Here is a 20,783-nt window from a genome sequence, read left to right on the forward strand (position 1 = left end):
GACCGTTTTTCTTTAGCCGGTGCAGTTAAACAAATACTAGTAGCTGGGCCGCCCCCCGGGGCGGCTCCTAACCGGTCCAGTGCGGCCCAATCGTGCTCTATTCTTGGCCCAGCATCCAATATATTTGGTTCCTTTCTTGTTTCCTACAAGGTCAGCTCTCGTCCGTGTCCAAATCGTCCCCGTGAACCGCTCTATTCCTGATCCCCTAACTCCGTGTTGGGATGCTTGCTAGGGCGTTGCTCGTTGTTGGAGCTGTAGTTCGTGGAGTAGATGGAGGAACGGTAGGGCCGCGCAAATAGAGGGGCAGAGCAGTACCGTTCGATTGGCATGGACGCTAAAGAAGCTAGTCTTAGCAATGGCCTGCGGAACATCGCTCCGGTGATGAAGGTGATGAGATGGCTTTGCCGTATCTATAGTAGACAAAGTAGGCGTTGTTCTTTCTCCATTCCCACAGATCATTTTTATCGGCTAGCAAAAAACAGACGATCAGAAATTCTAAGTATAGTGATCCTTAGCTATGAAATTGCAGACTTTAGATAGCTGCCAAGCCAACCTACACGCTTGCATTGTGAGCGACATTTTGGCAATCAAGATAGCTGAAATTATATAGCAGGCCAACTGGAAGCAATATAACACGTAGCTCCATCATACCAAATAACCAGAGTATCGATCACAGTGGAGATAAAATTAACAATAATGTAGATACTTTAAAACATGTACGCATTAAACCGGTAGATAAGGTAGCATAGAATTGTCTAAAACGAAATACAACACCATCAACATAGCAGTTTCTGCAGTAAACCTAAATACAATACCATAGAGTGGGCTTGTTCTTGTCTAGTTTAATAGGATATCAGGTCATGCAGACCTGTATAATACTAAAGGTGGTGTTTGGAGCATATATTACATATCACCATTATGTCCACCTAGGCACATAATTTACAAGCAAAGTAAAGCGTAATAACATGGACGAGCGTGCAGCAACACCAACATGGATCCAAAATGAGCACGCAGCCTATCAAAGAATAGAACAAACAATTCAGTATGCGCCAATTAAAGGAGAGGCCTGGAGTAAAGAACCAGGTCATAGATGATGAAGCCAATCACCTTGATAGGGAATGACAACATGGCACTACTTTCCCTTCTTTAGCGGCGACTTCTTAATTCGAACACTGGGAGTTGCAGAGGGAGGATCAGCCACATTTGTCAGCACCTTACTGCCAAAGAAGAAGAAACACACTGGAAAGTAAGACAGGAGTACATAGACATTTGACCTCAAGGAAAATAAAAGTGCAAGCAGTAAGAAGCACCTTTTCTTTGCCGCATTGTTGTTTGCATCTTCAAGGCCTGACTCAGTATCCTGGTGAAACAAGACACACCTCAGCCAATAGATTCTGATGAATTTAACTGGTGTGACTGACTAACCTAAACAAAATATTGTTAATCACATCTCATTTCATATCCCTCTTTCAGTAGCTGCTGCACAATAAGATACTTTTTTTTTTGTTTTTATGAACTAAAAGAACACAACAAAAGGAAACAATGTCGCATATGATAGCAATAATCATAGGTTCCGAAATGTTCATCATCACATGCCCAGAGGCGAACGAGAGCAGCAAATATGAATTAGCTAAATACGTGGGAGAAAATTCATACTCTAACAATAGTAATATGACACGTAATTAGAATCATTGGCAGCCATTGCTAAGGATAGAAAGCATCACCTTGGCAGTTAAAGAGGAACCTTCCGTCTCAGCGGCAGTGTTGCTGCAGAGCAAATCAAGAGGAAGTAAAGCCGATGAAGGAACACTAACAAACGAGACAAAGGATCTAGGTTTTGAAGGAAAAAATAAGTTTAACATGCATCAACTGTATGAGAAGGTGAGGAAGAACACAAGATAACAACTCATTTAGGGGTTAAATGACTTACACTTCAGCTGTGAGGTCCGCAACAGCTGTGACAGAGGTGTTTGCAGCATTATTAGCAAGAGGATTCTTGAGAGTGCTAGGGCTATGATCTTCAGGCTGCTTTCTTTTAAGGTTACGAAGTGGCTGCGACAAAGGCAATACACATGTTAGTGAGGGTAGAAGGAAGCATTGGTAACCATGAAATGAAACAAACACATAAGAGAGCATACCGTGCGAACTGGACCTGGTTTCTTTGGGACATCTTCATTGGGGATAGGGAGGTCAGGAATAGCCACAGATGAGTCACCGGCAGCTGGCTCACCAAGAATTTGATCGAGTGAAGATGTGTCTGTCGTAGGCATGGGAAGTATAGTAGGAAAGCGGGTGGACTGTGGCATAGAGGTTATAGCAGGGACGCGGGTGTCATGTGGCACAGAGTTCTGCCTTCCAAAGAAAGTTTCAATTGCATTGACTTGGAACGATATGTTCCTCTGCTGTAGACTTTTCTGGGTCACCGACACAGCAAGAGTATATTTCTGACAAACAACGGCAGCAATCTCACGAGGAAGGCCGGGGGATCTTAAGAGAGACATCACTGTTTTTCCAACCAGCTGCTGAGCAACACGGTTGAAGAACACAAACTCGGCAGTACCGGTGCCATCGGTCCCAACAAGGCATAGACGGTACCTATAACAAGACAAGCATGATGCAGCTTATGAATAAACATGAGTCGTAAGAGGCTTGCTTCATAAAAATAGGGAGCTTGAGGAAATGAGAAAAAAAAAGAGGCACACTTTGGATAAGCTTTTGTCGAAACACAGCCTCCGTTGCATTTGTATTCTGATCCATAAGAGGTGGCTGATCGGTGGCACTTGGAGCATGAATGGAACCACCATGCCTGTTCAGGTGCCACGCTTGAAATTGTCACAGTACAGAGGAAGTCTGTAGCCTGCACATCAGTGAATGGACGCAGTTAAGCGACAGTCAATTTTTTGGTCATCCAAGTAAATTATTTTGGGTGGATTTTACAAAAAAAAAAGAAGCAAACAAGTGATCTACTGAAGGGAAGGTATACCCGTGTACCTCTGTTTCCCATGGATCCAATTCCCTAAGCTCAGCAACTGTCTTGTGTGGAAGATCACCTCTATTGCGCGGCACAGCAAATTTTTCAGTACCGGTAGAAATCCACTGAACTTTAGCGAAGTCATCACCTAGCCTGGATAGAGCATACAGGATCAGCTCATAAGCACACCGGTTGGTTAAGCTAAAAAACACAGAGAGCACATCGGTAGGCTAAAGTAACCAACAAACACACTGACTATGAAAGATAGGCAGATATTTTGCACCACCTTTCAAAGTAAGAGTCAATCTCAGGAATGTCTTCGTTCAAGTACCATCTACATGCAGATCCACCACTCAGCGTCTCATCATCTACAAGGCATATGGCCAAATGGTCTGACATACAAAGCATTAACATAAAGCAAAAACCGACAGCCAGAAGAACAACTCACTGTTGTAAGATTTCATAAGCACACCCACAAAGACTCCAACAACAGGGGTATTCTGGCCGTTGTCAAACACAAGCTCCGCATCGAACTCAATAGCCCTCTGTCCCCAGAGGACAAGCTTCACCTCTGCGTTCCTGCATTTTTTTCAAAGTGATTGTAAACAAGATTGCTAAATATAGATGTGTACGGCAGCAGAGCATAAGAATCTTACCTGTCATCTCTGAGAGTAATAACCCGCTTAGGAGTGGCAGTTGTGTTAGTTGACATGTGAACATGACCCAGCTTAGAAACACCCACAATCTGCCCCAATACATCTACAGGAAAAATAAAATGCATCAGATTGCATCCAAGAATCACATCATCGAGCACATGTACATGGGTGTATTCTAAGTAGAATACACATACCCGTGAAGCAATCCTGAGCTCCAACACGTGAAGGGAGGTCACAAAAAGGAACCAGGTTATAGACATGCATAGGGAATGTGTCAGGCACACCCTGCATCTCACTTACAGTTGTCCAAGGTGTAAACTTCATCATGTATTTAGCAGGAAATGGCTTGTATGAGGATTTGCTTGTAGCCACAAAGAATTTTTTAAGAGAGTAGACTCCTTGTTCGTGAATCAGGTCTTTGAACTTCTTTGCCTCGGTACCAGGTATTTCTGCATACATGGCATTACCCTGTAAACACCAAGTAGATTAGTCAGTGCACTAACCTGATTTAAAATGAGAAGAAACAAAATAAACTAAGAACAGAGAACATGATGATCTGAACAAAAATATTACGTGCCCCAAAAGATTATAGTGTGCAGCACAGGTACATGAAGAAGCAGAATCCCTTACCGTTAATATGAGCTCTGAACACATACCAATTTCTAACAGATGATGTAAAATTGGAACTAACTACCAGAGCTGAGCAAATAATCTTAGGTCGGTCCTCTAATGGAAGAACTACTGAATGAGCCTGCTTTGAAAAGCTAACAGCAACAAAATAGTATAATCATACCTTATCATCTATCAGCACAAGATCAACGTGAATTGGTGGCTGACCATCACGTGTCCCACAGTAGTCCCACATGCGAGCAACTCGGACATTCACGCACCAGTGCTTGCTAGCCGGAGAAATGTCAGAGAGTGAATCGAAACCCATCTGTAACAATAGCATGGCACGTTAAAGCTAACAATGCTGGAACTCAAGAGAACATGGAAACTAATACTGTGCAGAGTGGAATCATACCCAAACAGTAGGACCAAACAGATAAGCGTAAGGAGAGAAAATAGTATATACAACAGAATACACACAACATCATATATGACAATAATGATACAGACAGGAACACACCTAATCACAAACATGAAACAATCCCCAATAAGATATATCACATAGACACATATGTACAACCATATATTGCATAGATCACTCTAACGCACTAAAAACCTCACGGTAGACAATATTCCTCGTCCATCGTGAGTAGTTTTGTGATTCATCTTCAATTAGAACTTTCAGGCCGCTCTTGGAAGTTACACGTGAGAGAGCCACATACAGTTGGCCATGAGAAAACACTGGGTTCCTGAGGTAGAGGCCAACCGCTGAAAGGCTCTGGCCTTGGCTCTTATTTATGGTCATGGCATAGCAGACACGTATGGGAAACTGACGCCTCTCCAACGTGTATGCCCATTTTTTGTGCCTGTGAGATAGCATAATCCTAGGAATGTAGACAGTCTCACCAACATTAGAACCGGTTATAATACATGCCTCAATCAACCTATCGCCTAACTCCATTATTATCATCCTTGTGCCATTGCAGAGACCAGCTGTCGGGTTTAAATTACGGAGCAACATGATTGGCACACCAACTTTGAGAACCAGCTTATGCTCAGGAAAATTGTTAATTTTTATACTGTTCAGCAGGTCAACCTGATAGATCGCGTCTATATCGTTAAACTTTTCAGAAACGTTCGATACAGAGTCACAGCTAAGATACTCCCTCTGCTCACCAGGAACCATGGAAATCATGACATCATTAATTTCATTGCACACGTCATTGGTGGGGGACAGTATAGCACGGCCACATAAGTAAGAAGTGTCTCTATACATGGAAGTGAAATCAGTATAAACAGCATCAATGATAGCCTGGATTTTATTAGCACCAGACATGATCAGTATGATAGTATCTCTAGCCTCACTTTCATGAAGAAGAGGATGACACTAGGAGAGTTGGGGCAATTTTCGTTGGTTTATTTCACACACATCTCACACAATGCCATAACCAACCTGAGGGTTGGGGATACAGATATATAGCTGCTAGCCAGCCACGAATATGCTAAGATGCTAGTCTAACTGCCAGTCCTTGATGCCCCTAAAAGCAGTCAAGGGTGCTGCTAACTGCCAGTCCTTGATGCCCCTAAAAAGGCAGTCAAAGATACTTTCCTATCCTAACAGCAGTCCTTCACAAGGACCATGTATGCTGCAGCCAGTCCTCCACAGGACCATGTGCAGCAGCCTCCACAGAGACAACAGTACAGGGACTTTATCCAACATTCTCCCCCTAAGTCTTGTACGTCGTCTTGTGGGAGCGGTGAGCCATCCCGAGCCGTACAAGTCCTTGTGCACGAGCTCGAGCCTCTCCTTGACTCGGAAGCTCGCCCGGACGTCGCAGAACTGCACCACATGGTCGAGGCACAGCAGGTCTCGCACCATCTCCGTGTCACTGAGACGCTTCAGGGCCTCAAGATGAGGATGCTCGAAGCGCTCGTGCCACTGCCACGCCTCGTCCTCCCGACGAGCAGCGAGACAGAGGGGTTGTGCCACCTGCACATCAAGAACATAGAGGCGATTTGTGCCTCTAGTTACCTTGGCAAGCAGGCGACGGTGGCGATCCCAGATGCGCGGAACTCCGCTCTCGATCAGCACGCGGGAGCCGTTCTCATCCAGCTGTCCCAGTGCTGATGATGGAGTTCCTCGGCGCGGGAATGTAGTAGACACCGCGTGAGCAACCAATGCTCTCCGGTCTTGGCGGTGAAGGTGACGGAGCCGACACCCTTAATCTCCACGGCGGAGGCATCCCCAAACTTGACGGAGCCTCGCACGTCGGAGTCAAGGTCGGCGAAGAACTCCCGTCGACCGGTCATGTGGTGGGTGGCACCGGTGTCGAGGCACCACCCGCCAGTCTTGTTGTTGCCGGAGCCATCGCCAAGAAGGGCGTGTGCCTTTGACTCGTCGAGGTGGAGGAGAGCCGCTGCGGTCGGTACCGCTGGAGGTAGCTCGATGCTTGCATGCGCCATGAACGAGCCGACTCCTCCTCCTCCTCTGCTCGTGCGACGTGGGCCCGGCCGCGTCGTGGCTGCCGACACTCCCGGCCCAATGGCCAAGCCGGCCACGCTTGTGGCAGGTGTCGTCCGGTGCCGGCTTGTGCTCGCCGGCGGCGCCTCCCGGGCGCCTCCGCGGGCATCATCGTCGGCAAGTCCTTGCACCCCGGCTCGGGCGTCTTTGCGCGGCTTGCCACGCTTGCGGCCGCTCGGCGTGGAAGAAGACTCCCCTTCTTCATGTCACCGTGGCAGGAATCCCACCGCTCCCGAGTGAGAAGTAGCTTCCCATCAATGGTGATGGGCCCCGAGAGAGGTTGTGGCTCGTCGGTGTCGACGACCTTGAGGCGACCTATCGCCTCCTCGATCGTCATCGTGGAGAGGTCCGACGAGACTCGATCGATCGAGCCATCCGCTTGTACTTCTCGGGGATACGGCGAAAGAGCTTCTCGACAGCTCTCTCCTCGTCGTAGGTGTCATCACCGAACCGCACCATCTTCCGCAACGAGTGTTGAGACGGAGAGCAAAGTCATCGACGTCCTCCCCCGGCTTGAAGGCCGGGTTCTCCCACTCCTTGCGAAGTGCTCCGCAGTGTCGACTTGCGAGCACGATCGCCGCCGATGCGTGCCGCAGCGATGGCGTCCCAAGCTTCCTTGGCAGTCCGCTTGTTGGAAAGCGAGAACCGCATCTCGGGCGGAACCGCAGCGATGAGGGCATCCAACGCCCGTCGATCCTCATGGCGGTCGACGTCGCCGCATCGGACCGCCTCCCACATGTGCCGCACCCGGAGCCCGATCCTCATGACCGCGGCCCACTCGACATAGTTGGTTTTGGTGAGGGTAGGCCACCCTGCACCGGGACCAACGTCCCTGACCACAGTCCGGACCCCATAGAGGCCGCGGTCTTGGTCGTCCCAGCGGCCGCCGCCGTGCGCGCCTCCTCCGGGAGCCCCACCGCCATGCGCGCCTCCTCCGGGAGCGCCACCGCCGTGCGCGCCTCCTCCGGGAGCGCCACCGCCGTGCGCGCCTCCTCCGGGAGCGCCACCGCCGTGCGCGCCTCCTCCGGGAGCGCCACCGCCGTGTGCGCCTCCTCCAGGAGCGCCACCGCCGTGCGCGCCTCCTCCGGGAGCACCACCGCCGTATGCGCGGGCGTGCTCGGCTGCCCACTGCGCCACCCGCTCTCGCGCTGTGGCATCTGCGCCGGCGTTGCCATCAGCAGAACCGGAGCCATTGGCGCTGCCGCGCAGCACCTCGACCTCCGCCGCTGCTACGCGTGCTGCCTCCGCTGCCGCTGCTGCTTCTACCTCTGCTCTGGCTGCTGCCAGCTCGGCCGCTGCCAGCCTCGACGCCCTTGCTGCCGCCGCAGCGGCTGCTGCAGCCACTCGTTCACGCTCCTCTGCCGCGGCGCGATCGGCCTCCCGCCGACGCCGCGTGCTGGAGGTAGCCGTGTGCTGAGAGTGGCCGTCGGACATGGCTCGCTGCTGGGGGGCTGAGCGCTGCTTCCGACGAGCTGCTGCTCGACAACCCGGAGGGAGGGAAGTAACCAGGGGCAGGTGAGGCTGCTACTCGCTGGGGCTGCTCTCTTCCCTGTGAAGGGGAGGAGCAGGAAATGCTTAGGTTGCAAGACAACCTTGCTCTGATACCACTTGATATCAGAGCTATCTCTAGCCTCACTTTCATGAAGAAGAGGATGACACTAGGAGAGTTGGGGCAATTTTCGTTGGTTTATTTCACACACATCTCACACAATGCCATAACCAACCTGAGGGTTGGGGATACAGATATATAGCTGCTAGCCAGCCACGAATATGCTAAGATGCTAGTCTAACTGCCAGTCCTTGATGCCCCTAAAAGCAGTCAAGGGTGCTGCTAACTGCCAGTCCTTGATGCCCCTAAAAAGGCAGTCAAAGATACTTTCCTATCCTAACAGCAGTCCTTCACAAGGACCATGTATGCTGCAGCCAGTCCTCCACAGGACCATGTGCAGCAGCCTCCACAGAGACAACAGTACAGGGACTTTATCCAACACAGTACATCTAATGGCAATTCTATCCAACTGGCTTCACTTTCATCTAATCTGCGAGACACGGGAGCAGTGCCATTACCCACTGCTAGTATCCAATCACTAAATTCAGTCAGCTCAGCCTGCGCTGCCGCATCGAGTGAGGGTGCTTTTAGACGCATGTTTTCCTTTAATTCCAGAACGTTTGCAAAAGACCACAGAAAAGAACTGGTTATAGCCGCGTTAACAGTCTGAGACCTCACGCCTCCTTCCACCACAGGTAAAATCTGCCTCAAATCACCACCTAGCACAACAACCTTACCACCAAAAGGCACAGAACCAAGGGAAGCATCTTCTTCAGAAAGGACATCACGCAAAGAGCGATCTAAAGCTTCGAAACAGCGACGGTGAGTCATAAGAGCCTCATCCCAAATGATAAGATGGGCAGACTGAACCAGGCCAGCAAGCATTGTACCCCGCTTAATATCACATATGCTGGTCTCGGTTATGTCAATAGGGATTTTAAAACGTGAATGAGCTGTCCTACCACCAGGTAAAAGCAGGGATGCAACACCAGATGATGCAACAGCAAGGACAACCTTACGCTCAGACCTCAGACGAGTAACAAGCGAAGTCCATAAAAAGGTTTTGCCTGTACCGCCATAACCAGACACAAAATAGAAGGCAGGAGTGCCAGATTCCACACTGCTCACTATGGAGTCAAAAGCAAGGCGTTGGCCACGATTTAGCTTCGCATACAGCACAGGAGCCTGGGCAAGAAGATCGCTAACATCATAAGACATCTCATCGTCAATCAACCTATTCGAAAACCCAGTTGAGCTATCATGCACAACAGGGGGTAGATTATAGGTAGAAGGAGAAGAACCATTCCTAGCAAAGAGGATGTGCAGCTCCTCCAGGACTATGCTCTTTAAGCTATTGTCAGGGAGGGTATAAGATTCATCGTTCAAGCTCCTACGCAGATTATATAGTATGTCATCTGACATAGGGCGCCAGTATTTCTCAAAAAAGCAAGTTCATCTCCTATCCCACAGTACATAAACATCATCACAAACAGAGCTCGCAGCTGACCACCCATACCCCAACGAACAGCTTCATCGAATGCCTTGAACCACTCCTCATCATCACCCACCAAACCTCTTGCAGCACACGCCTCCTTAAAAGTCGCATACACGACACCCTCAAATGTTCTCACGTCCTCGTACGACTCTGCTCCTTTCACATACATTAGAAGCATACGCAGATAGAAGCACTCACCGGTATTCGGAGGAATATAGTATATTCGACCTATTGTGTTGCCATACTTTCTCTTGGTCCACTCTCTATTTTCACTCGACCACGTAAAGCTAGAGGGGTACTCGCAATACGTAAGAGACCTACCAGAAGGGAACTTTTTGTTAGCCACAAACCAAGAAGTGAGTGTTGTTCGCTGCAAACGCGGGGTGGAAAGGAGCGAGGGCAAATGGGTGGTAGACTTGAATATGACAGTGTTCATGCTAGGGAGATGGCATGCAAGGCGTTCTACGGTTGGAAAATGCATATGGACATCATAACCAAACAATCGCCATATGCATTCCTTATCACAGAGATAGCGGCAATTAAGGAAATCCTGGATCTCATCTTTCTCAAATTCAGCAGCCAGAGCGCCACGTAAACGCCTCTTCTTACGCCTACCATGGACATCGGATTGTTCAGCAGTATCAGTGTCAACAGAGACACCATGTGTTCGTTTTTTGTACTTTGTGAAAACAACTTTTGCACGATCAGTTCCTTTGGTCACGTACTTGAATAGATACTTTATTAATTCGGTCCTATTGCACCATTCTACATTGATATGAGCCTGATATTTCTTGAGCAAAGCCATGTTATAAGGAACAACATGACGGTTATCAAGTGCACCATTTTTGTTAACAGCCACACCTGTGTCACGTCGCCTATAAACGACAAAACCATTGTCATCAACTGTAGTTTCGTTTTGGAAATCTTTAGGGAATTTTTTGGAGCACATATTATCTTTCATGCAAGGGCAATTCTTATTAGCTGGACCACATGGACCATGCATCATAAACTCTTCGACAAGTGAGTATCCCAATGGATCTACCTTCGGATCAGGTATTTCCGCAGAGATGAACTTGTCAGCAAGCTGCGTCACACCGCCCTCCGTGTATGGGTTCTTAAGCCACACAAGAATGTGGGCATGTGGCAGACCTCGCTTCTGGAACTCTACACTGACAAGCACTACACACAAAGAAAGCAAACTATAATTGGAGGAAACATGCTGCGCATGAGAGGAAAAATGTGCACAAGAAACCTACTTGCAGAAACAGGACCAAATATATGACCACCGGCGATATCCGCAACAAGCTCATCAAGCTTCATTTTGTAGACCCTACATATAATATCAGACCTATCGGTGTACTTCTGTCCGGGCTCTAAAAGAAGAGCTTCTTTATTTCAGGCCACTTGGGAGAGCACGTGAAGGTTGGAAACAGGTGCGGGGAACCATGCACTCTACAGATAGCAACAGCATCCTGAAAATTCTGCTGCTGGTAACGGTCACCACCAGTGAAGCTTGCAGGAAGAATTCGTTTTTTACCTATCGTGCTACCATCGAGATTACCCTTCCCAACTGCATCAGCCACTCCCTGAAAGTGCTCACATCTGAAGTCATCCTGGTGGTTTGCTATATAAGTCAGCCTGCCTTCCTCGACGCACGCAAACGAATCAACCTGTGACTGAGCGGATAATCTACCACAACATATGAAGGGGTTGTACTGATTCTGCCTATAGTGACAACAGTAGCAGTAGTATTCCTGAATACTAATAGTGCTCCTTCCTTCGCTGCAACCAGGCTCTATATCTCTATGGGGGATTCCTAACTGGAAGCCTCTATCACCATGAGGAAACAACAACGGGTACTGGAGAGACATAAAAGCTGGGTGTAGGCTAGACACATGGTGCAGACCTTTAACCTTGCTATCAACTATAATATCACGGTGATAATTCTCACCACTAAAGTCATTTACAACCAAACCAGCAAGCTCACTAACAGAGGGCAGATTGAACTGCACAGGATCACCCTTTTCAGCACCGACAATTCTAATACCAATACGATCATCACCCTGGTCCCTAAGTCGATCTCTAGCGTCTCTAAACTTCTTGACAAGTGGATTACAAATATCTAGCATACCTTGCAGCCCATTTACTATATCAACATCAGCGTCAGCCTCGCTAGAATCAACCTCAGGCATCACAGCTTTAATTCGGTTATCAGCCTCGTTCTGAGTGTCATGGATATACAGCTCAACAAACTTGGGATCTGCACCTCGGTTTGGCAGCAAGGAACCTATGCGGTGATACGACTGGCCACTCATCTTAAAGACGTGTGGACCACCACGATCATTTATATGTCTATCGATGTCAGCTCCCATGGAAGTAAACGCAAACATTGAGTTATACTGCCGATTTTTTTGTAAGAAACGTTTGCTGCGTGAATCACCATCAAACCTAATGAGATCCGCGAGGAATGGTGGTGGCGCCTTGAAGGGTGGAATCCGGACCTTCCCACCCTTGCAGCACAGGCTGTACAAGACACGACGCTTCCTTACGGAGGTCTCGTCCTTGCAACGCTCAGGAAACCAGAACACGGCACCACAAAACTGACAACGGTAGTCAGGGGCGCCATGGTAAGACACACCTGCATAAGTAGCTGTATATCGACAGAATGAGCCTACAGCTCACAGAGAATAAATGGTAAAACTACAAACAAGTCCTGCTCGCTAAATCAGAAAGCTACCTTTCAAAAACTCCATGTACTGAACGTTGAAAAGACTCCTAGAAGCAGATGCTGTTGGAAAAGGGTAACGACCTTCGAATGAAAGCACAAAAACATGAGGACAGAGCTGCCACATGAACCTACAAATCGAAACAGCTAGGGGCCTAGGGCACACCTGACTTTGCCCATCTACGCGTCCTCATCCTGTAAAGTCGTTGCTTACGGCGTATTCGACCATACTCAGGTGTGACAACAGGGAAAAACCCAGGGCCTGAATCGGCAGAAACGTCAGAACGTAACGAACAGATCGTAGGAGGCAAAATACTAACAGAGGCATATGACTTCTCACCTACAAACCGCGAAGTGTCCACGACCTCTCTAGGAGCACGCTTATATCGAGGATTAAACGCAGCTACCACAACAGAAGACAAAAGAAATAGCACTAAGAGAAGGGTAACCTAGGATAATCACACGGTAAGTAAAACTAAATATTTACGAACCATCAAACAGAGCGACGCGAGCCGAAACTCGAGCACGCCGGCGCGCTACGGTACGGGAACGAGAAGACCCATCAGGCAACGAGTCCATTTAAATTTAGCGCGAATCTAAGCATCACACGCAAACAGAAAAGCAGCATACACCACAATCCGATCAGTGACAATAGGATTACCACCTCTCACACATAACAACAAACAGATAAGCTGCACTGGCTAGACGAACAATATCACAAGCAATCAACAAAATAGACGGAAAAGAATGCAAAGGACGTGGTCCTATACCTTGGCAGACAGAATGCAAGAAATCCAAGGAACGGGTTGTAAGGAGCAGAGCACGGAGCGGGTCAATCTAAAAGCAAGAGAAATATAATCGTGAGACAGCGTCAACATATAGAAGAGACCTGAACAAAGGAAGGCAATTAAGCACAATACCTGAGGAATCACTTAGGAACCAGCGATCCAGCAAACTATGATGGACAGCAACCTAGGAAAGGAGAAGCAAAAAAAAATCAGGAGCCAAAAAAACAGAACAGCGTCCTGGGCGGAGTATACCAACAAACACACCTCAACCAAATCCCTCCATGGCAGCGGCGGCGGCTCCGAGGTCGAGCGGCGGCTTCGGCGAGGAGCTCGAACGGCGGCGGCAGATCGGAGGTCGAACAGCGGCGGCGGCGGCTCGGAGCTCAAACGGCGGCGTGGTCGGAGCACACCAGCAAGTCTCTTCGAGGGAGAGCTCGAGGAAGACGAGGGTAGTGGAGCTTCTGATTTTGGGGCAGAGTAGGGGCACAGAGAAAGGAATACTTAGACATGTACACGCGCAGAGTAATCTTGGTCCAGCAGACCTGAATCTCAAACAGAAAAGTGACAGACAAGCGGGCCAAAACATTCTAAGGTCCACCGGCAGACGGACGTGGGCTGAAACAACTAAGACAAACAAAAACGACACGCATGTCCCATGGCCCTAGAAGCGAGGCCCACAGCAAGCAGGGTGTAAATAAACAACAACTCCAACACTAACCCAGTGCGAGAATGACAAATGGGACCCACGTACCTGCCGACCCACCTACAGCGTCAAACAGCGCGGAGGCGAAAGCATATGCACGCCACACATAGTCAAGGACGGTGCCAGAACCTGCTTTTCGGGTGTCAGCAGCCTTTCTCCAAGCCAAATCGAGACGTACCAAAACTCGCACACACTTTCTGCATGACAGGCGGGACCTGGCAAAGATAGGCTACAGCAGCACAGAAGAAGAACGAAGAGGCTCGGTGACAAAACGGTTGGGAAAATGCGTGCCTACCATGAGACCTGGACGCTAAAAATCTTGCGACGCCACGGCCTGTAACCACACGGGTAATCTGAGAATGACAACCTGGGACACCACTGGCTAGGCCCACAGGCAGAGTCTGCGTGGATACAAGATCGTGCCGTGATGATCCAACTCCCAACGAATCTCAAGTCAGTGTCCAACTTGCAACGAACCAGAAACAAACAGGTGTCACATAATGGATTGGCCAGAACCAAACGAAATGAAGCAGCGACTATCGTGGATAGGCTAGAAAGGCTCGGGTAGGGGATCCTCTTAACCTTTCTAAATAGTTCCATGCCTCTTACGTCAAGATCCCCTGACCGAATTTTCACGTGGGTTTTTGGGCAACTGCAATTATTTTCGTGCAGACGATCTAGCCAGATAAGAGGAACGAAAGATATCGATTTTCCAGCCGGGAGATCTGAACAAAATGTGGAAAAACATTTGGCAAACATTGTCCAGCAACCGCAAGCTGATTCATCAATATATATGCCCTGTAATGGTGCGGGGAAGGTGGCAAGGTGTAGTAGTTGTGTGCTGTCAACTGATGTACTGTTTGTGATCCAATGTTAGAGTTAAATATCAACATTATGAACTGGAACCCGAGGGGTTTAATTTGTCCCAAAAGAAGAGACGTAGGGTGTGTTTGGTAGCTCGTATCAATCCAGAATTTCCCATCTCAGCTGAGATTTTTAGGCATACCTATGTTTGTTAGCCCGGATGAACACAGATGGGCTATGCCCACCTCATACGAAAAACGCCCCTCAGCCTAGCTCGGAAAATCGAGCTTCACAACCCAGCCAAGCTGAGTTCATCCCGCAATCCTTCGTGAGGGCCCCACCAGCGCACCCCCAGACCACAGCCCGGTCCCCTCATTTGCTCTGAAAGGAAACGAAATCACACACGCTCGCTCCCGTGCCCCTCCTCTGGCCGTCGGCCGCCACCGCCCCCTGGCCGCCGGCCGTCGCCACCCCCTCCCCTGGCTGCCCTAGACGTCGCTCGCCACCCGCCGCTGCCCCTGGACGCCGGCCGCCGCCCCTGGATGTCACCCGTCGCTGCCCCTGGCCGCCCGCCACCCCGTGATGCCGCCTGGTCGCCGGCCGCCACCACCCCTCCCCTAGCAGCCGTGGACATCTCTCGCCGGCCGCCGCGACCCCTTTCCCTGGCCGCCGGACGCCGCCCATCACCTCGGCGCACCACGGCAACAGGCGCTGCTCGCTCCCGTGCAGATCGAGCTCCTGTGGAGATCGAGCTGGAGGCAGGAACGTGAGGACCCGATTGGTTTTTTTGTAATCTCTTTAAGGGCCTGTTTGCATAAAAGGTGTACCTTTTTGCAAAAAAAACTACTAGTTAAATAGAGAATAAAAAGTGAGTGTGTATTTTATGGAATATTGAATTACTGTGTATTTTATAAAGTGTGTATTTTATACTTACATATAGTCTACTTTATTTGAATAGTGAATTAGTGCTAAAATCAATTGAGTGGTATCCTCACTATCTCACCTCATACATGTGGTACCAAACAACATCTCATCTCATCTCAGCTCAGCTCATACATGTGCTACCAAACAACATCTTATCTCATTTCAACTTGGTTAGGGTCATCATGTATGAGAAGAGATAATTATTCTCGGTTCACCCGGGCTACCAAACACACCCGTAGTGTCTGCCCGTCTCATCGTCTTCCTGTCAAATTGTTTGCCTTCAAGAATCAAAGATGGAGCATGTTGATGCATTCACTGCAGCTCATCTGGGAGGCCACATACTACGGCAGTGTGCCCAAAGGCCAGCGATTGGTACAAGAGGTGGAATTTTGCTCCTATGGGACGATTCCAAGGTGATGGCTTCAAATATTACACAAGGCTCATATTTTCTTTCGGCTACAATGTCTATTGTTGGCTCCGACATCGCATTCAAGCTAACTACGGTCCCCGGGCCAACTCGTGGAAACCTCAAAGACGCCTTCTTTGCCGAGATTGTTGCCGAGAAGCCCCCTCCCGGAACTAGATGGGTTGTAACCGGAGATTTTAACCAAGTCTACCGGGCTAGAGACAAAAACCGCAACAACTCCAACCGTAGTCGTATTGTTCGATTTCGAAACACCCTAAACACTTGCGGTCTAAAAGAGATACATCTTCAAAATCGCAAATACACTTGGAGCAATGAGCAACAAGACCCGTCGATGAGCAAACTTGACGGTTTCTTTTGCAATGAAGATTGGGACTTGACGTTCTCAAAACACATCCTAAATGCGGTTTCGTCCTCCCTCTCCGACCATTGCCCGTTACTCCTAGCAAATAGTGGACCTAAGAGACCAAGATCCTTCCGGTTCGAAAACTTTTGGGTGAAAATGCCGGGATTTCAAGACACGGTGAATGAGGCTTGGAATAGTGAGTCTATCCATAGGGAGCCATGCCAACGATTATTTCACAAGCTAAAGAAGACCGGTATGAGCCTTAGGCGTTGGAGTAAAAAGCTCTTCTCTAAAGAAAAAGTGGAGCTCTGTATGGCCCTCGAAGTTATCCTAAGGTTGGATATTGCTCAAGAAAATAGAGCCCTTAGCAATGAGGAGAGAGATCTTCCTGCAAGACTAAAGAGAAGAATAATTGGTTTAGCGGCTCTTGAAAGAACTAAGAAGAGACAAGCCTCGAGGGTCACGAATTTGAAAGATGGGGATGCGAATACAAGATATTTTCACCTTAGAGTCAATGCTAGGCGTAGGAAAAACCATATTCACCGGTTAAAGCACAACAATTGATGGGTAACGAAACATGCCCAAAAGAAAGAGATCATTGATGACCCACAAGTATAGGGGATCGCAACAGTCTTCGAGGGAAGTAAAACCCAATTTATTGATTCGACACAAGGGGAGCCAAATAATATTTGTAAGCCTTAACAGCGGAGTTGTCAATTCAGTCGCACTGGAAACAGACTTGCTCGCAAGAGTTTATCGATAGCAATAGTTTTATAGCAGTAGCGAGTAGTGAAATATCAGCAGACGGTGTAACAAAGACAGCGAGTAGTGATTATAGTAAACAAGCAGGATTAAAATATCCGTAGGCACAGGGATGGATGAACGAGCGCTGCATGGATGAGAGAACTCATGTAACAATCAAGGTAGGGCATTTGCGGATAATAATAAAACGGTATCCAAGTACTAAACAATCCATAGGCATGTGTTCCATATTTAGTCGTACGTGCTCGCAATGAGAAACTTGCACAACATCTTTTGTCCTACCAGCACGTGTGGCAGCGGCCTCTAGGGAATCTCATCGGAAATTAAGGTACTCCTTTTAATAGAGCACCGGAGCAAAGCATTAACACTCCGTGAACACATGTGATCCTCATATCACCGCCTTCCCTCCGGTTGTCCCAATTTCTGTCACTTTGGGGCCTCGGGTTCCGGACAGCAATATGTGTATACAACTTGCAGGTAAGATCATAAAACAATTAATATCATCATGAAACAATAACTTCAGATCTGAGATCATGGCACTCGGGCCCTAGTGACAAGCATTAAGCATAACAAGTTGCAACAATATCATAAAAGTACCAATTGCGGATACTAGGCACTATGCCCTAACAATCTTATGCTATTACATGACCAATCTCATCCAATCCCTACCATCCCCTTCAGCCTACAGCGGGGGAATTACTCACACATGGATGGGGGAAACATGGCTGGTTGATGGAGAGGCGTCGGTGGTGATGATGGCGATGATCTCCTCCAATTCCCCGTCCCGGCGGAGTGTCAGAACGGAGTTTCTGGTCCCGAGACGGAGTTTCGCGATGGCGGCGGTGTTCTAGATGTCTTCTGGCGATTTCGTCTAACCCCCGTGCGTTTTTAGGTCGAAGCCCTTAAGTAGTCCGAGAGGGGCGTCGGAGGCTGGCCGAGGCGGCCTCACCATAAGGCGGCGCGCCCCCCTCCTAGGCCGCGCCGGCCTATGGTCTGGAGGCCGTGGGCCTCCCCCTGGCCTGCCCTTCTGGCTCCGTGAGTCTTCTGGGAAAATAGGCCCTTCGCGATTATTTCCGGGGATTTTCCTGAAAGTTGAGTTTCTGCACAAAAACAAGACACCAGGGCAATTCTGATGAAAACAGTGTTAGTCCGTGTTAGTTGTATCCAAAATACACAAATTAGAGGCAAAACAATAGCAAAAGTGTTCGGGAAAGTAGATACGTTTTGGACGTATCAATCATCCATTCTCACTTCAAAGCGGTAATCAAGAGAGGACCACCGCGTTCGTACAACATCAATTGGTCTTCCATTCCCACAACACAATGTGATCTTTCGGAGTTGGATGCGCCTTTCACGGAAGAGGAATTTAAACTTGCGGTAGACAACACCGCGAGTGATAAGGCGCCGGGACCGAACGGTTTTACGGGCGCTTTCTTCAAAACGTGTTGGAACATTATAAAAGGGAACATTATGGCGGTCATCAACCAATTTTCTAGCCTTCATTGCAACAACCTCCATTGGCTCAACTCCGCAAACATTGCCCTTTTTCCCAAGAAGGAAGGAGCCGAGGAAGTCTCCGATTTCCGTCCCATAAGTCTTATCCATGCCATTGCTAAACTCATTGCGAAGATGATGGCGGCCCGCCTAGCCCCTCATATGAACAAGCTAGTTTCCAATGCTCAAAGTGCTTTCATCAAAAAGAGGAGCATCCATGACAATTTCTTATATGTAAAAAACCTTGCTAGAAAACTCCACAAGTCAAAAAGGCGACTCCTCTATTCAAGCTTGACATCAAAAAAGCATTTGACTCGGTGAGACGGGATTACTTAATGGACCTCTTGTGCCATATGGGCTTTCCTAGTAAATTCCGTGATTGGATATTCGCCCTCCTCTCCACTTCCTCGTCAAGAGTGCTCCTAAATGGAATAGTCGGTGACCCAATAAAGCATGGTAGAGGCCTCCGACAAGGAGACCCTTTGTCGCCTCTTCTTTTTGTGATAGCCATTGACCCGCTTCATCATCTTCTACAAAAGGCCACCAATCAAGGGCTCTTGCACCGCCTTAGAGGTCGCTCCCCTACGGTTCGCACATCGCTATATGTCGATGATGCCGCCATTTTCATGAAGCCTATCAAGAGTGTCATTCGTTTCCTTGCTTCCATGCTCGAGAAATTTGGAGAAGTTACCAGGCTTGCTATTAATTGTGCGAAGAGCCAAGTTGCCCCCATTCGCTGTGAAGGCCTTGACCTTGATGATATCCTCCAAGCCTTTCCGGCAACGTGCACTACTTTCCATATGCGATATCTCGGGCTCCCGTTGACGGTCACTCGTCTTAAGAGAATCTACTTCCAACCGCTTGAAGACAAAGTTGCCGGCAAGCTTATCCCATGGATGGGGAAACATGTCACGGTGGCCGGACGTGCTTCTCTAGTTAAATCTGTTCTTACAAGCGTTGTCACCTATTCCGCAACCGTCCTCGACATCCCCGTGGAGGTGCTCATGAAGATTGATAGTATTAGAAGGTCCTTTCTTTGGGCGGCTTGTGAGAAAATCACCGGTGGAAAATGTAAAGTTAATTGGGAGGCGGTTTGCAAGCCTAAAATCTTTGGGGGGGCACGGAATCCTCAATCTTGGGAAGTTTGCGGCGACTTCGCACTTGCGTTGGCTTTGGAACGGGTGGAGCGATGACCCAAAACCTTGGGTCGGCCTAGGATCACCATGCAATAACAATGATCGAGAGTTATTTGTGGTGGCTACAAAAGTTACAATAGGAAATGGAGAAAATGCTTTGTTTTGGGAGGCTCCTTGGTTAAATGGGACAAGGCCGAAGGATATTGCTCCTCTCATTTTCGAGCGGTCCAAAAAGAGAAACTCTTCAGTCAAGAAGGCTATGGCAAATGAGTTTTGGATCACACAAATCGATATCCAAGGGGGTCTTTCCTTTGAGCATATTGCACAATTTACCCAACTTTGGGAGATGCTTCAAAACGTTCATTTGGAGGAAAACAACAACGATGTCATCTCTTGGAAGTTGTCAAATGACGGATGTTATTCGGCCAAATCGGCCTACAAGATGCAATTTGAGGGGCACATCATTTCCACCATGCCCGACATGGTGTGGAGGCCATGGGCGCCTCCAAAATGTAAACTATTTGCTTGGTTGATTATCCAAAACCGGGTGTGGACGGCGGATAGACTATAAAGGAGGGGATGGCCAAGTTGCGTGCTTTGCAAGTTATGTAACCAAGTTCAAGAGTCCGCCGATCATCTTCTCTACAAATGTCGGTTCACCACTAGAATATGGATTGAGTTGAAGGAGTGGCTTGGCCTTCATGACGTGGACCCAAGGGCGTGGCACAATAGGAGGACGGTGAAGGAATGGTGGACAAAAAGTATCCTTCAAAGAGGTCAATCAAGAAAAGCGATGGCCTCCTTAGCTATGTTGGTTTCTTGGGAGATTTGGAAAGACAGAAACGCTCGTGTTTTTCAAAATAGTGCAACAACATC

The 20,783-nt window shown here is 48.4% G+C and overlaps 1 protein-coding gene across 1 annotated transcript; it reads right to left on the reverse strand.

Moving 5' to 3' along the window:
* Positions 1 to 682: 682 nt before the first annotated feature.
* On the reverse strand, positions 683 to 13,654 carry LOC124705687 (replication protein A 70 kDa DNA-binding subunit B-like). Its single transcript, XM_047237388.1, has 16 exons — positions 13,579 to 13,654; positions 13,447 to 13,498; positions 13,297 to 13,363; positions 4,421 to 4,564; positions 3,822 to 4,095; positions 3,628 to 3,730; positions 3,420 to 3,550; positions 3,258 to 3,339; positions 2,992 to 3,124; positions 2,703 to 2,857; positions 2,139 to 2,595; positions 1,931 to 2,052; positions 1,725 to 1,767; positions 1,311 to 1,360; positions 1,108 to 1,217; positions 683 to 1,015 (listed from the first exon to the last, which is right to left on the reverse strand). Exons 4-15 carry the CDS (start codon positions 4,562 to 4,564, stop codon positions 1,133 to 1,135), a joined length of 1,779 nt encoding a protein of 592 aa, XP_047093344.1. The 5' UTR covers positions 13,297 to 13,363; positions 13,447 to 13,498; positions 13,579 to 13,654; the 3' UTR covers positions 683 to 1,015; positions 1,108 to 1,132.
* Positions 13,655 to 20,783: the final 7,129 nt, after the last annotated feature.

The sequence above is a fragment of the Lolium rigidum genome, chromosome 4 (genome assembly GCF_022539505.1).
Source record: "Lolium rigidum isolate FL_2022 chromosome 4, APGP_CSIRO_Lrig_0.1, whole genome shotgun sequence".
Classification (NCBI taxonomy): Eukaryota; Viridiplantae; Streptophyta; class Magnoliopsida; order Poales; family Poaceae; genus Lolium; species Lolium rigidum.